Source organism: Pholis gunnellus, assembly GCF_910591455.1.
Source record: "Pholis gunnellus genome assembly, chromosome: 10".
NCBI lineage: Eukaryota > Metazoa > Chordata > Actinopteri > Perciformes > Pholidae > Pholis > Pholis gunnellus.
The window spans coordinates 12,586,686-12,601,461 of NC_136537.1; the positions used below are offsets into that span (position 1 = coordinate 12,586,686).

General features: G+C 42.4%; 2 protein-coding genes across 2 annotated transcripts; one reads left to right on the top strand and one right to left on the bottom strand.

Annotated features, from left to right (window-relative positions):
* Nucleotides 1–874: 874 nt before the first annotated feature.
* Nucleotides 875–3,641, bottom strand: LOC306702279 (arylsulfatase I-like; the record flags this gene model as incomplete). The annotated part of the gene is made up of 2 exons (XM_079167856.1): nt 3,322–3,641; nt 875–2,273 (listed from the first exon to the last, which is right to left on the bottom strand). Exons 1-2 carry the CDS (start codon nt 3,633–3,635, stop codon nt 875–877), a joined length of 1,713 nt encoding a protein of 570 aa, XP_079023982.1. The 5' UTR covers nt 3,636–3,641.
* A 5,877-nt stretch (nt 3,642–9,518) lies between these two features.
* On the top strand, nt 9,519–14,387 carry LOC306701834 (uncharacterized protein). The gene is made up of 8 exons (XM_079167254.1): nt 9,519–9,747; nt 10,254–10,300; nt 10,402–10,478; nt 11,293–11,348; nt 11,470–11,644; nt 12,192–13,517; nt 13,614–13,705; nt 13,843–14,387. Exons 1-8 carry the CDS (start codon nt 9,640–9,642, stop codon nt 13,873–13,875), a joined length of 1,914 nt encoding a protein of 637 aa, XP_079023380.1. The 5' UTR covers nt 9,519–9,639; the 3' UTR covers nt 13,876–14,387.
* The last annotated feature ends 389 nt before the right edge of the window (nt 14,388–14,776 follow it).

Genomic DNA, 14,776 nt, shown 5'->3' on the forward strand with positions numbered 1-14,776 from the left:
CTTCTTGGATAACTTTACATCGCTGCTTGTTTTTGAGTTTGAATGAAGTCTGGTTGACGATTTACAGCATTGGTTGTATTCAATCACACAATACAGCGGTGGTCTTTGCAGACACACCTGGCAGAGATCTGCACTCTACTGAGTGCACCTTTTTAGTTTTGACTTGTGTTTCATGCTTTAGGTTTTTGCATGAAGAGTTCATGATCCGAACCAGACTGTCCACAATAATAATGTGTTGATTATAGATCATTTTGCTGTTGTGAGCTGCAGCACACATCCAACAGATACGGAGCGACATTAACGTTCATTTACTCACCTTAAGCTCATTTCAATTCAAAAAGCCTTGCAAGGCTAAATGAGATTTTACTCACACAAGTTATAATATTAACCTAATATTAGGGGAAGACCTTGACAACGGGAGTTTCACTGAAAGAAATAAAGCTTGAGGTAGAGGTAGCCATCTTTTATGTTCATTATAGTTACAAATGGTTGCAGATGATTTATCCTTGTCACCTTGTCATCCATGTCAAGTACAGCAATTCTAAATACAAAATAATTATTTCTTATGTGGGTCTCTCTCACACACACATTTGATTACAAACATCTCTTGTAAGATGAAATCACCTCCCATTTTCATTACAGAATATTCAATTCAAGGTAACACACATTTTTATTCAAAATAGATACAAACCAGTTGAACAATTAGTACTCTCCTTTTTTTCATCACACAGTTTTTCTAGAGAGACTGAACATACACCTGCAGCTAAAACTCCGTAACTGCAGCTAGATCTTGCAGGCGCTTGCTTCCTTGTTCAACAAAAACACATATTTCTTCATAAGTGTCTCCTCTGAACCTCTGTCAGTCATGTGCTTTCTATATCCTGTTGGACATGATCCTAGTGTTGAGTCTTCTGAAAAACGACCTGCTATTGGACAGTTTCAGCTTCTTTTTCCAATCCTTGTTCTTTTTCAGGTAGACAGTATCCCAGTTGTCCTCCTCCTCATCTCCAACCCAGGGCACCCAGGCCCCTCCATTCAGGTGGGGGTCAGCCCGTAGGTCCTCTGATGGGTACCTTACTGGCACCGCAGTGCGATTGTAGTATACCAGTCTAGCCAGCAGCTCTTTGACAACATCTGGCCTCTGCTCAGAAAGGTCAAAGCGTTCGTAGGGATCTCCGGAGATGTTGAAAAGCCAGATAGATTTCTGGGGTTCAGTGTGGCGCTCCAGGTTCCACCAGCTGCCGGGGAAACCCGAAAGCATCTGTGGTGGTGTCCAGTCTCCGTAGCCGGGGTCTCCTGTGAGGAGCTTCCAGTCTCCAGCTCGTATGGAGGCCTGAACAGCTGTATCCCAAATCCCATATCCTTTCTCCAGGGAGCCACTGCGTGCATGGTTGTACAGAGGGTCAATATTGTGGAGGATCTCCAACCTGGGTGACTCCTTCCCCTCACTGATGGCTTCCCAAACATCATACCCATCCAACCCCTCCGTCAGGGACCCATTGCCACCTGCTAATCCCACCAGTGTGGGGTACCAGTCAGTGATGTGCACCAGGGCTTTACTCACTCTCCTCTTCTTCCTCAACAGAGGGCTGTGGATGAACCCCAGACCCCGTACGCCACCTTCCCAGTAAGTGCCTTTACGTCCTCTGAGCGGCCAGTTACTGCCGCCGGACAAAGGCTGCCCACCGTTGTCAGTGGAGAAGATGATGACACTGTTCTGGTAGTAACTATACTTGCGGAGAGCGTATGTTATATTGCGTACTGCCTCATCTACAGCTGACACCATAGCAGCATATTTCCTGCGTGCCACGTTTTCCAGCCCGCGGTACGGGTAGATGTACTCGCGCGGAGACTGCAGGGGTGTATGAACAGCTTGGAAAGAGAGAAATATGAACAGTGGCTGGGACTGAGGATCGTGAGTTGCCAGGATCTTGCGAACTCTCTGTGTGTAGAGATGTGTGGAGTATTTGCCCCCCTGACCCCATGCGACCGACTCCCCGTCATGGAGGTCAAAACCACACCGGCCGGGGCCGTCGCAGGAGTCGTAAGTGTAGTAGTTCACACTGCCCGTCAAGGAGCCAAAGTATGTGTCGAAGCCCCATCGAGTGGGCAGGCACTCCTTCTTGTAGAAGCCCAGGTGCCACTTGCCAACCATGTGGGTGGCGTAGCCGAGCTCCTGCAGTCTCTGGGGTAGGGTGACCTGGTCAAAGGGCAGGCAGCTGGGCTGGCGGGGCCGGATGATGGAGTGCTGCAGGCCAGTGTGAATTTGGTACCTGTAGGGTTAATGATTAAGAAAACTGTTAGAAGGACAAACGTGTTATCAATAATCAGATCCAACAGATGGTTAGAGAATTACACACAGAAGGATGGGACACGAGTAAGAGAAGAGATAAGAGGGAGATTGTTCCCATTTCCTCCCTCAACCTAACAAATCTTCAACAGCTGTGAAATAAAATGTTTTGTTTTTTTGTCTGAAGCTTTTTTGTAACACTTATTTTATCATGTCAGGTGACAAATAAGAGACACAGTGCTTGTATTGCCGGGGCTGTGATGGAGAATTTCCCCTGTGCTAGGACATTTATACTGTGACTTAGCTTATGTGCCTTACTCACTAACAAAACCATATATGTGACATGTGATTGTGTACCTAGCAGAATGGTAACAAGGCTATATGAGGTATCTCTGCCTTTGCTTCCATAAGAGGAAGTAACTGAATGGGGGTGCGTTTAACCAGAGAATGTTTAGGTGTGAAGATTCCCAGAGATAAGCGAGAAGACAGATGTCTCTGTGTTACAAGGTTCAGAAGAGGAAGGGGATGACTGGAGGCTTCAATGGGCAGTTTGAAACTGATGATCAATTGTTATAATGTAAATGCATGATGTTCCCCTATACCCTGTGTGCTGAGGTGCTTATAAGCAATAGAGACACTGCACTCTTGGCCCATCCTCATGGAGACTACACTGTACTCTTTATGACGATGAAGCCTTCTCTGCACAGGGAACAAATATTCCAAAGACAATTTTCTTTTCTCAATGTTTCTTATTTCAGTATTCAGTATTATAGGACTCACTCTGTACTATTAAATCGTTTTTTTCCACCACAGGGCTTAAATGTGGCAGAAAAACATAATAAAGATGATTATATGACTCAAATCTCATATTCAGGTTGGTGCTAAACATTTTAAACACATTTAAAATTGAAGTAATTCTATTTTTTCAGACAACGCTATTTCATTTCACATCTCAGTGGACTTGAAATTATATAATAATAATAATAATAACGCGGCAAAAAAAGAAAGCAACCAGAAAAAAAACATTTTACCTGCCGGTGATGAGCTGACTGCGGGAGGGCGTGCAGATGGGCTGGATGTAGTAATTCTCCAGCTTCACTCCGTCTGCAGCCAGTTTATCCAGCGCCGGTGTCCTGATGTCAGAGCTGTGATAGCCGATGTCGTTGAATCCCTGATCGTCCGTCATGATGAAAATGATGTGAGGAGGCTGCGGGACGGGAGACGTGTCAGCAAAAGTTTGATCCGGCTCGTTCTCCACCTGGTTGGGACTCATTAGGTCCCAGGTCAGGTACCCGAGGCTGAGCAGGCTCATCATGGAGAACCCGGTCAGAGCTGTCGTTGCCATGGTTCCTGTGACACTTATCGTCAGTCAAAGAAGCAAGTATTCAGTATATTGTCAGCAAATCATTGTGCAGTGAGGCTGAGAGTGAACAAATGTGTATAACTCATCAGCTGTCTAAACAATTGGTCCCTTAAATGCAGTCCAGCAATCTGAAAAGTGCCACTCAAAGAAAAGCTACACCTCCTCCATCCTTACTGCTCTCCAAACTGTTTCAGCCTCCTTTTGAAAACATTTCACTTTCCCCTCTGGTCCCCATTAACCCCGCCTCTTTGCCTTGCTGCCTCATTAAAATAACATCAGCCCCCATACCACCCAAAAACACACACAGAAATGCTTCTGCTACATCCAGGTGGTAAAAGTGAGCTTACATCTCATATGAGATCTCTTGTGGTATCATTTTATGTATCTTGACAGTAGGCAGTGATATTTTTGCTAGATTTGGATATTGTTCTGAAAAATACTTGCATTTGATGACTGTAGTTCTGGTGCAAATGTTCACATTGGCTCCCTCCAGTGTAAAAGAAGCTTCAAACATGAATGCATAAAAAACGCTTTCATGGAAATTTGACTTCAATGAACCACACAGCCAACTGTACAAGTTACTAGAAAGCAAGAAAAAAAATCATTCCAATCCGACCTCTTTTAGCAGGGGATGACAGAGACTCCACAGAAAGACCCTCGCTCAGAAAAACACGGTGTGTGGGGGAGAGTTGAGTCTCTGATCAACAGACACAGTCACAGACACTGTTCCCCACTCTACTGCCCTGCACTCACAAACACGCTCTTATTATTCCTGCTGTTTTATGAGTGCTGCAGACCTGAGGAGAGAGACAGAGCAGGCTTCCCAGACTCTGATAACATCTCCAACCGGGTCTCAAAGAACCACTTTACAAATCATTTAGCGGGTCAACAGACGGCAGCAGGACTGCCACCGCCTCAGCACACACATGCTGAAGATTAACTTTGACTCGGAATCAAGGAACTTCTGTGGAGAGTTGTGGAGCGTAGAACAATTAATGCTGAAAATATTAAGGACACTTAATGCCAATTGTGTATTGGTGCATGTAGATCAAAAGAAGATGATTTTTAAGCAACACAGCTTATAATGGAGTAGGTGAGGTCACAATGTCAGATTAGATGTTGCCCTAAAATCCTACCGTGACCTGGTCGAGACACGTCAGCCTACACATTGAACCTGGTCCAATCTTTCTGTCTCTTACTATTACTTACACATCTACAATACAGCATTTTGACCACAGATATTTTGACCAGGTGGCTAGCCAAATGTGATGGTCAGACAGGAAGGCCCAGACTTACAGCATGAGAAATATCAACAACCATGGGGTCATGGAGCACGTTGTACATGCTCTCAAACTATGTGGAAAAACTGGACTGAGACATTATTGGGCTGACATTGTGTAGTCTAAATGAACAAGATAGTATATTGATTGTGTTGGCCCAAATATTGTTCAAAACCTAAACCTAAATCTGGGTTTTTGAGGTGAAACATGGCCTCAACACACTGAAAGGTAAAACATCACACCTTGCAAATGTTGATATTGGTTTCAGAGAGACTTGCGGGCATGGAGGCCAAAGGAAGTATGAGTATGAGCGTCCCGTAAAGGGCATCAAGCTGCGGCCGGGGATGTTTGCCCAGCAGCTGCAGCAAAGGCATCTTTGGAGCGGAGCGTCTGAGTTTACGGCAGGTCAAGCTGGGAAAGAGAGAGAAGAAATAATGATTGAGGTGCACCTGAAGTTTTACATCCTGGTGTTTATTTATGTAGCTTTCCTAAAGGGAGCGGCTCAGATAGCTGAGCGTTATCGCAAAAATCCTAGAAAAAAAACAGAGAGATGAGAGGGACTGAATATTATCGATTATAGTAAGTTCACAATATTGATGGGGACTGTGCGATCTGTGCGTGTATGTGTGTGTGTGTGTGTGTGTGTGTGTGTGTGTGTGTGTGTGTGTGTGTGTGTGTGTATGTGTGTGTGTGCGTGTGTGTTTGTCTTTTGTCAGGAAAGTAAGAGTCTCCAGGTCTTTGGGCAGTCACACTTATGAGAGGAGACTCATCTGTTTTCTGTTGGTCAGAGGTGTAACTGTGGCAGCTCACCGGGTCAACAACATTTCAACTCACAACCAACACCACTAAACAAACAATACACGTATACTGACACAAACCGACTCAAACACAGACAAATATTAACACAAGTATGTGCCTGCATACTTGTCACACTCTAAATTATGAAAAGATGTTGACGCGTTGATACCACAGACATATTGCAGCTTACATTGCACATTTGCCAATCCTTTTTTTGAACTGTCATATTGCCAAAATAAAGAATTCAACCAAGAAATTGTTTGATGATATATTTATGGAAACATGTTACCTTACAATTGTTGAACAAACACCATATTTGGATTCTGAAGGTTATTTTCAGTTATTTGTTTGACATAACTTTTCTTGGGCTGCTCAATTTCAAAATGAGCTAAGAATAAAAAATGAGTTAATTTATTAGCATTCTTGTAAACCGCTGTCTTATTCTGGTAATAGCACGATTCAAACGGTAAACAATCATGTCAAGAAGAAGAAGCGAGTCACTCCTTTAATGAACCAGACATGCTGAGTTGCTGTTGACCCATTTGTGACTTAGTGGAAAGTCTACTGGTCACATTCTCAGACTCTTAGTTATTTTTCTTTCATCTCTTCATTACTCTCTCCTGCTTTCTCCTGAATTACTTAATGTCAAAAGGACTTTTTCAGAGTGAAGAGTTCATTGCTTCAAACTATAGGGATACATGAATGAAGTTTGAAAAAGGCACAAAATAGCTTTTCTAGACCTTTCACCGTTTCTTCTGTGTGGCTAAATTGTTTTACTGTCAGATCAAGAGTAAGCTTATTGACTAATGACTAATAATCACTAAAAAGCACGAGCAATATAAACTTTTATCTCCAAAGACTAGGTTTAACCAAACTCCAAAGAAATACACAGAAACACAGATGTACACACTCACAACCTCTTCTTACTTGTACATCACTTTCCGAACAGGTTCTAAGCCTTTTTTCTGGGAAACCATGAAATAAAATAATGAGTTGAAAGGGAAGCAGGATTGGGGGTGCTGCTGCTGCTGCTGCTGCTGCTGCTGCTGTTGCTCTGTGTCGGCACCACATGTTGGCTTTGGCTAAAGGAAGAGGCGCTGTTACTGAATACGGCTGCTCCCCTTCACCATGAACACTACCTTCTTTCTAATCAACACAGCCCTGCCAGTAAACCTGCACATTACTTCCCCTCTTTACCCAATTTTCTAATCTGAGTAAGACTGGATGGAGGTTTTCTTTCGGCCTGTGCGTCAACCGAGCGCAAAAACCTTCACTTCAATAGGTCTTGTACAAAAGTGCCTTTGTTACTAGAGTTATACTTTTTTTCAACATCAGTTCATCAAGTCTGGGGTACATTTAGGGCAAAATAGTGAACGACTATTGCCCTACAAAGGTAGACCTGTAGTGACTACAGAAGCACAGAAGATGAGAGAAAATGGTTCAAAGCATTTAGGCTGGCTTGCAAACTGTCAAACAAAAGAACATTTTTTAATGTCTTATGGTTGATTAGTAATGCTATAGAACACATAGACTAACTTGAAATTCAGATGAGTGCAGATACCATCTCTCTTTGGATTGTCTTCTGGCATTGTGAGTGGAAGGTGCCATATCTGCAAAACAAAATTGCAAGATTTAGGGGGCTCTTATTGGCAGAAATGGAAAATGTCAAGTTGGCTGTTTTTCTGTGATGAAGTGCAGTGAGTGAGAGTTTGGTTACTGTGATTTATAGGTGGGACCTCACAGGTGAGGCAGCAGTCCAGGGCTACAGACTGAAGGTGTGTTTGATTTGGCTCTGGATCTGCAGCAGCACCTGGGCAGGAAGGCCAGACACAACACTTCATTATGACCCTACAGCAGAGCCACCTGGACTCAATGAGCAGTCACTCTTTATTTGAAATTTCCTCAAAGGGTTCTTGAGTTTTATAATGGACTGATGAGTCGTAATCCTTTAGAACGAGATATTAATACATCTTCAAATGTTTTACAAAAAAAATGTTTCAGTGCTGTTCAAAGAGGCAGGTTGTGACACATTAAAGGTCCAGTAAAAACAAATTTCACCGGGTGTAGTCGTAGGTAATTAGCTGCCGAGTGAGCGCAGACGTGAGCTGCTAAATGTGTGGAATGTAAAGTAGATTTATTTCCTGTGAAACAGAGTGCCATTTACAAGGGTAACCTGTACAAATATTTTTACTTCGACATGTCATCAAAGCCGAGGGAAATACCCTGCTTCTTTTTTCTTGTGCTCAGGGATGTAACGTTTTTAGGCCTCCTCTGTCTCTCCGATAACTTTACCTCTCTTTCTAAATTGCTCTTTAACACGTATCCGTTATTACTTCAACATATCGTGACATTTAGGTAAAAGTGGGCTGAGGATTTATAACATTTCCAATTTTACAAATTGTTATTCTTCCATAAAACCTTGGTGGTCTATCCCATCAACACGAATGGGAATCTGTGGTATGTGTGTGTGTGTGTGTGTGTGTGTGTGTGTAGAGTGTGTATTTAGGGTGGAGGGTTTGTGGGAGATGGTGAAATCAAGCTTGGTGAGACCCACTGAGCACAGATGATGAGTTTGGACTACACACTGCTTTCCTTTCCTGGTTTTGATCCATGAATGGGACTCTTTCAACCGTTTGCTCCTGCTGACCTTCGGCTTACCCAATACTCTCCTCCGAGGTCTCACCACCAGCTCTCTCGGATCCACTGCCCAGTCACCTTTAGTTTCTTCCCAAACCAGCCAGTCGAAAAAACAGTTGTGCTTTTATCCAAACAAGTGCAGTGCCTGTTCGGAGGGGGCCAATTCCTTGGCCCCCGGAAGAGCTCATTGCAGGGTTATCGAGAACCGCTCATTGCTCGTTGACTCCAGGGAAGTGAAGAGTAGTAGGTGGAGATGCTTGTATATCCAGCCTCCAGCAACAAAAGTGAACTGCAGTCAATGAGCCGCAGCAAACGACAAGCTCGACTCAAAACATAAAGTTTGTTTGGTGTCATAGCGCCACCATTTGGCCAAGTTTCATGGTTCTCAAGATACACAGATAGACAGAGAATGTCTTGCTTTATGGATATCCAAATACACCTGAGCAACGGGAGATTGATCTTCCTGACAGCTTTTGAAAAGTTAGTCTGATTTGTCTATTTGACTGGAGAGCTTGTGGGTTATCTTTGTGGTTGAAGGATTATTTTCCAGCATGAAGAAATGTATGAAGAGAGCTGAGTCAAGAAACCTAGAGCTACAAGAGTAACAACTGATATGGTAGATCACTATTATCTCTTCCAGTAAACTCACATTACCCCTGGGGAAAATTACCTAGAATAACATGGATCCAAATCATCAGGCCTTGGCTGTTTTAAGGGAGCGGGTGTCTTTCCTGAGACAGAATATGCAACTGAGCTGAAATTGAGCCAAATCAAAGAAAAGTTATGGAAATGGAAAGAGATAGGGTCTTTGTCAGTTGGTGTGAATGCCTCAATGAAATACTGGGGCCACTGTGATATTCTGGTTTTAAAAAAGCAAATCTAGATAAACAGCAGACTGTACCGACTGTGCCCAGACAAACACAGAATAAAATAACCCGACCAAAAACACGTTCCAACATAATCACTTAATGGGATGTTTTATATTAGCACGGGAAGACTTTATTTGAAATATAAATAGTTTGCATAGACCACTGACAGCTTGTGCCATGACGGCCGTGACTGAACAGGAGCGGTTTCGCGGAAGAACTACATCCCCCATGGTGCATTGCAGCGGTAAACGGAACCACATCCCGAGTGCAGAGTTCAGCGTACTAACATGCGTGTTTCAGTGGAGTAGCAGTGAAAGGGAAGTGTGTGGCCAATTTTAAAATGAAACTACTTTGAAGTTAGTCGGTACTTTCGCGTGTTTATTCGTCTTTGTGTGTCGAAACATGTCAGTGAACACATCAGAACACAAGCTGACCCAGCTGATCTACCGCCATTTGAAGGAGCATGGTTTCCACTCAGCTGCAGATGAGCTACAGAGGCACAGCCCACAGGTCATTACACACGCGCGCACACACACACACACACACACTGACTGCTAGCTGGTGTAAAGTGCTGTAGGTGCTGGAGTTTTCAACTATGTTTCAATTGCTGTGCAACAATATTAGCGTTTTTGAAAAGGAACCAGCCTTTGTATTCTGTGCATTAGTCTTTACTTTTAAACTACCAACTTCTGTTCTGAGTATACAAAACTATTTCGACGCTCCTGTCCTCCACATATCGTCATACTGACTTTGAGTCAGGAACAACATTAACAAAATGTACTTTTTTATAGCGTAATGAGTGCTTTTCTACACGCCTTGAGTGTTAAGTCCCATACTCTTCTTTGCAGTAGTTTTCAAACTCATTTTCTACTGTATTTTTGTTTTTGTGCCATTCTTTTCTTGTGTGATAGTTCCCTTAGGAGCTGTTATTGACATCTAGCCAGGGCCCATTATGTATTAGAAGAGGCCTCCGCCTGATAAACCGTCTTAAATGATTTGATGTTTTGGGTTTGCAGGAGGAGACATCTGCATCGTTATTGGACATCTACAGTTCGTGGATGAAGTAAGTAAGATTTCTCAATTCTTTACACGAATCGAACATCTCAATTTGACTTTGTTGGTAGTGATGATATGTGTGCTAAATGTCGTTTCTATTCTCATCAGTGACTCAAAAAACGAGAGGCAGCCAAATTCGGCCGAGCCCTCCAGTTTTGAAGAACAAGAAAAGACTCCAACTAAAGGTATGGCTTCGATGATCCCGATGAAGGCCACAAGCCGAAACACTTCGGTCTATCAATAACGTTGTTCTGTGCAAATGTTGCTGGAGTTTTACCTCTTCAGACGCAAAAGTTGTGATCTGCAAAAACAAACTTGACTGGAGAATGTGCGCACTTCTACGAAAACTCTTACGCGCACGTACGCACATTATGGAGACACGGGGAAACTGGGGACGCAGATGGTGAGGTGGTGAATTAAACCCAGATAGTAGAAATAGAATGAGAGGAATAATTACATGTAAAATGATTCCTCTCGCACATTTAATTTCACTTCATATCAAACGTTAGACCTACTTATAGATCCTGTTAAAACATTCAAACCAGCAGTGTTATTTGTGCTTGTGCTAATGAGCTATAACTATTCCATAAGCGCCTTTAAATTGTAAAAGATATAAACCAACTCATACCTCAAATCAAATAACGCTCAGTGTTTCATCAGCGCTGTCTCTACCCCGAGGAGACGGCCGGACTACCGGCACTCGTGTTGCGCTGTGAAGCACTCGTGAAATTATCATCATTGGTTCCTACCAACTTGTTTTTGGATGATTTGGTTTTTCCTTCTTTCTAAAATGTTCTAAGATGTACTGTTTCTTGTTTAGTGCTTAAAGCTGAACCTTAAGCTTGGCTTTATCCCTCAAACTTCAATACAAGTTGGGAAGCTTCAGCTGCTGTATCAGCAACAGCTGCAACTGTCCTGTTGGTACAAAGTGAGAATTGATAGACTGTATGTGGATTTGAATTCATTTTTACCCCATTCTGCACACTTTTTTATGTCCAGGCACACCAAGGAAAAAGAAGGACAAGCCTGCAAACAAAGCAGAGACGCCAAAAAAGGTGATTTATTTTATTATTATATTTTCATTTAATGTGACATTTGAGCCTCGTTTAACAACTGGTCCGGTTCATGTTCTATAACTTTACTGATCAGCCTGTTCTCTCTCTTCTATTCTGTTAGTCTGTGCCAGCAAAAAGGAAAATAAGTGATGGAAAATCTGCAGAAAATGTCTCCAAGGCAAAGAAATCAAAGAGCCGTGCAAAAGACAAGGTTGTGTCTCCTGGAGGAGGTGATTCAGACTCTGACAGCAGTCTGGATGTAGATAAATGGAAGAAACTGGTCTTGCAGATGACAGGTGAGTGTGAGAGAGAGAGAGAGAGAGAAGTATTATTGAAGGCATCGTTTGTGTGCACGCAAAGGATGAAGTGATTTGGAGAATCCCAGTCTTACAAGCATGATTTCCTTTCTGCACCACAGACCAAATCCCACTTGATCAGATTAAGCTACTGTTAAGATTCCCAAAGACCAAGCGCAGAAATGATTGACATAGTCAGATACTCCAGTTAAGAGGAGGAATGTGTGTTTTTCACATTGGAAAGAGACAGATTGAAGGATGGAGAGGTGGAGAACGTTAAGAGGATTGGAAAGTGCAGGACATGGTGGAAGATGAAAAGACAGGCAGAGCTGGCTCCTCTCACTTAAAGGGAGGAAGACAACCCCCCCCCCCCCCCCCACAGCCAGGACAGCACCTCCCAAGAACAACCTCACCATGGGAAACGGTGATTTCATACTAACAGAGCTGTGTACAGTAGCTGTGTACAGTAGCTGTGTGGCTGTTTTCTTTTAAGCATTTGTGCCATGTTTTTTTTTCTTCAATGTCACCGTGTTTACTCTGTCCACAGAGTCCGACATAGCCAAGATGGACACCATCAATGCACTGGACTCGTCTGCACCACCACCCGTGAAAAAGAGAGTGAGGAAATCCCGGGCCAAGTCTCGCACAGAAAACGACGCTCCGGTTCAACAGAATAACAGGACAGTTACAAATAACGAAAAGGTGGAGGAGAAAGCCGTGACAGAAACATCAACAAAGACTAATACAGCCAAGAGGAGCAGGCCAAAAAAGACTGCACCTGTGACCTCGTCTGCCACCCCGAGCCAAGAGCCAAACGTCAACGCTGTAGAAGACAGACCAGCAACACCCAGTCTTTCCCCGTCAAAACAGACACCACAGAAGGAGAAACAAACTGATGAGGCAATGTCTGAGCCCAAGAAGAAGAGGAAGAAGATGAGTAGGAGGAAGAGGACGAAGATGAAGATGACTGAAGGCACGGTGGAAGAGAATACGCATGAGACTGGTGGAGATGGAAAAGACAAAGACAGTAAAGAGGAAAAGCAGACTGAAGTCACGGCGCAAGAGATAAGAGATGATAAACCTGCAGAAGGAAAGAAGAAGAAGAAGGCAACAGGAACAAAGGGAGGTAGCAAAACGAACACGACTGAAGAAAAAGTAATAGAGAACAAAAATGGCGATGTTAATAATACGAAAATGTCAGAGCCAATAGTGCAAGAAAAGCAAGCTAAGAAAAAGGAGATAACTGATTCAGAGCCAGTAGCTGAAATGGTAAAGGAAAATTCAGAGCTGATAGCTGAAGGAAAAAAAGCAACGAAGAAGAGAAAGAAGCCTAGCAGTGAGGAAAATTCAGAGCCAGCAGCTCAAATAGGAGAGGAAAATTCAGAGCTGATAGCTGAAGGAAAAAAAGCAACGAAGAAGAGAAAGAAGCCTAACTGTGAGGAAAATTCAGAGCCAGCAGCTCAAATAGGAGAGGAAAATTCAGAGCTGATAGCTGCAGAAAAAAAAGCAAAGAAGAAGAAAAAGGAGACTGCTGACAGTGAGGAAAAGTCTGAGCAAATGAATAAAGAAAAGAAAGCAAAGAAGAAGAAAACGGATGTTTCTGATGAAGAAAATCAAGACCAGATAGTTGACGAAAAGAAAAAGAAAAAAAAGCCCAAAGCTGATCCTAATGAGGAGATGACGCAGCAGAGAGCTGGAGAAAATACAAAGACAAAGAAATCAAAGAGCAGTGACGGAGAGGAAAAGCCAGAGCAGACTAGTGAAGTGAAGAAGAAGAAGAAAAAGAAGAACTCATTATTGAAAACTAATGACACAGAGCCTCCAGCTCCACCCAACCCTGGAACATCAAGTCCTCCAACAGAGAAGAAGAAAAGTGAGTGGATAGATCACATTCAGAATAACTAAATGCTATTTTTTTTATTTTGCAAGTTTGCATTCTTTTTTATTTATTTATTTTCCATTCTTTCAGAGAAAATCAAGTTGGAATCAGCTGAAGTCCCGGTTTCCATCCAAGACTCTGCAGCAACACAAACACTCTCCAGTGACACCCCCCACAAAAAGGTATCACAGCGCTGTGCTCCTCACCTACTCTTCTCAAAGCAGAATAACATGTCATCAGTTTGAGCACTAGAGGATTTTTTCAGTTTATCAGATCTCTTTGATTTTACAAATTTTTTTTTTTGTGCAATTCTTCACAGAAAAAGAAATCCTCCGCAAGCACAGAGTCTTGAAGATGTTTGATTCTTCATCAGATCCAAAGAATGAAGGCAACACATCCCGTCTTCCTCACTTTTAATCATATTTTAATGGTTAAAAGGATCATATAAAAGATACAAAAAGATGTTTGTATTTTTGGTACATTTTTTTTATCTTTTTCATTTGTTTTGTGTTCCAGTGTGTGGCACACTACGCTGTGTATATATTTGTTTTGTTTTATCTGATATTGGCATTTTAATGGCATGAAAATGTTAAAGGGATTAATAACTGATAGTTTCATGGAATAGATTGTCCCTCTTAAGATATTCCTTTGAACAAAAAACGTCTCTTAAACACAATCTTTCAGCCTCAGGAAGTTTTCCCATGACAATCCTAAATCTTAATTTGTTCTCAACATACGCCTACTAAAAAACAATACATCACTCAAAAATGTTTTTTTTAACAGCCATTTAGTTATTGGGTTAAATACCTATGTTTTTGAAAAGTACGTTTTTTAAACCTTTCATGAATACATTGTAAATAAATATTTTACTACAAATTGAACTCCATATTCTCTTTATGCCTGTACCCATTGGGAGTCTTAAGTATGTGGACCGAGAGAAGATGAATGCAGTGTGTTCAGGTTGTTACTGTTCAGCAGCCTATATTCACACACACGTGTGTCCGCTTGATAGCGCTGCAGACGAAGAACTTCATTGTTCTGTTTGGCGCAGGACTTGTTATACGTATAGTAATGTATGTGCAGGACTGACAGAGCTACAACGACATATGCTCTATATCTATTTATTTCTGACCTGTCTCTTCTACAATAACATCTTCCATGAAATAACCAACTAGCTTGGCTAACGTTTAACTGTTTAAACTGCATTCTAGCGACGCCTGCTGTAAGCCACCAACATTGCGTTTTTTTTATAC

What these genes read in the sequence shown, in the direction of transcription:
- LOC306701834 (XM_079167254.1), top strand. Translation starts at nt 9,640, where the DNA reads ATGTCAGTGAACACATCAGAACACAAGCTGACCCAGCTGATCTACCGC. An exon ending in TACAGAGGCACAGCCCACAG is followed by an intron (nt 9,748 to 10,253) that starts GTCATTACACAC and finishes TTGGGTTTGCAG; the next exon opens with GAGGAGACATCTGCATCGTT. An exon ending in AAGCAGAGACGCCAAAAAAG is followed by an intron (nt 11,349 to 11,469) that starts GTGATTTATTTT and finishes CTATTCTGTTAG; the next exon opens with TCTGTGCCAGCAAAAAGGAA.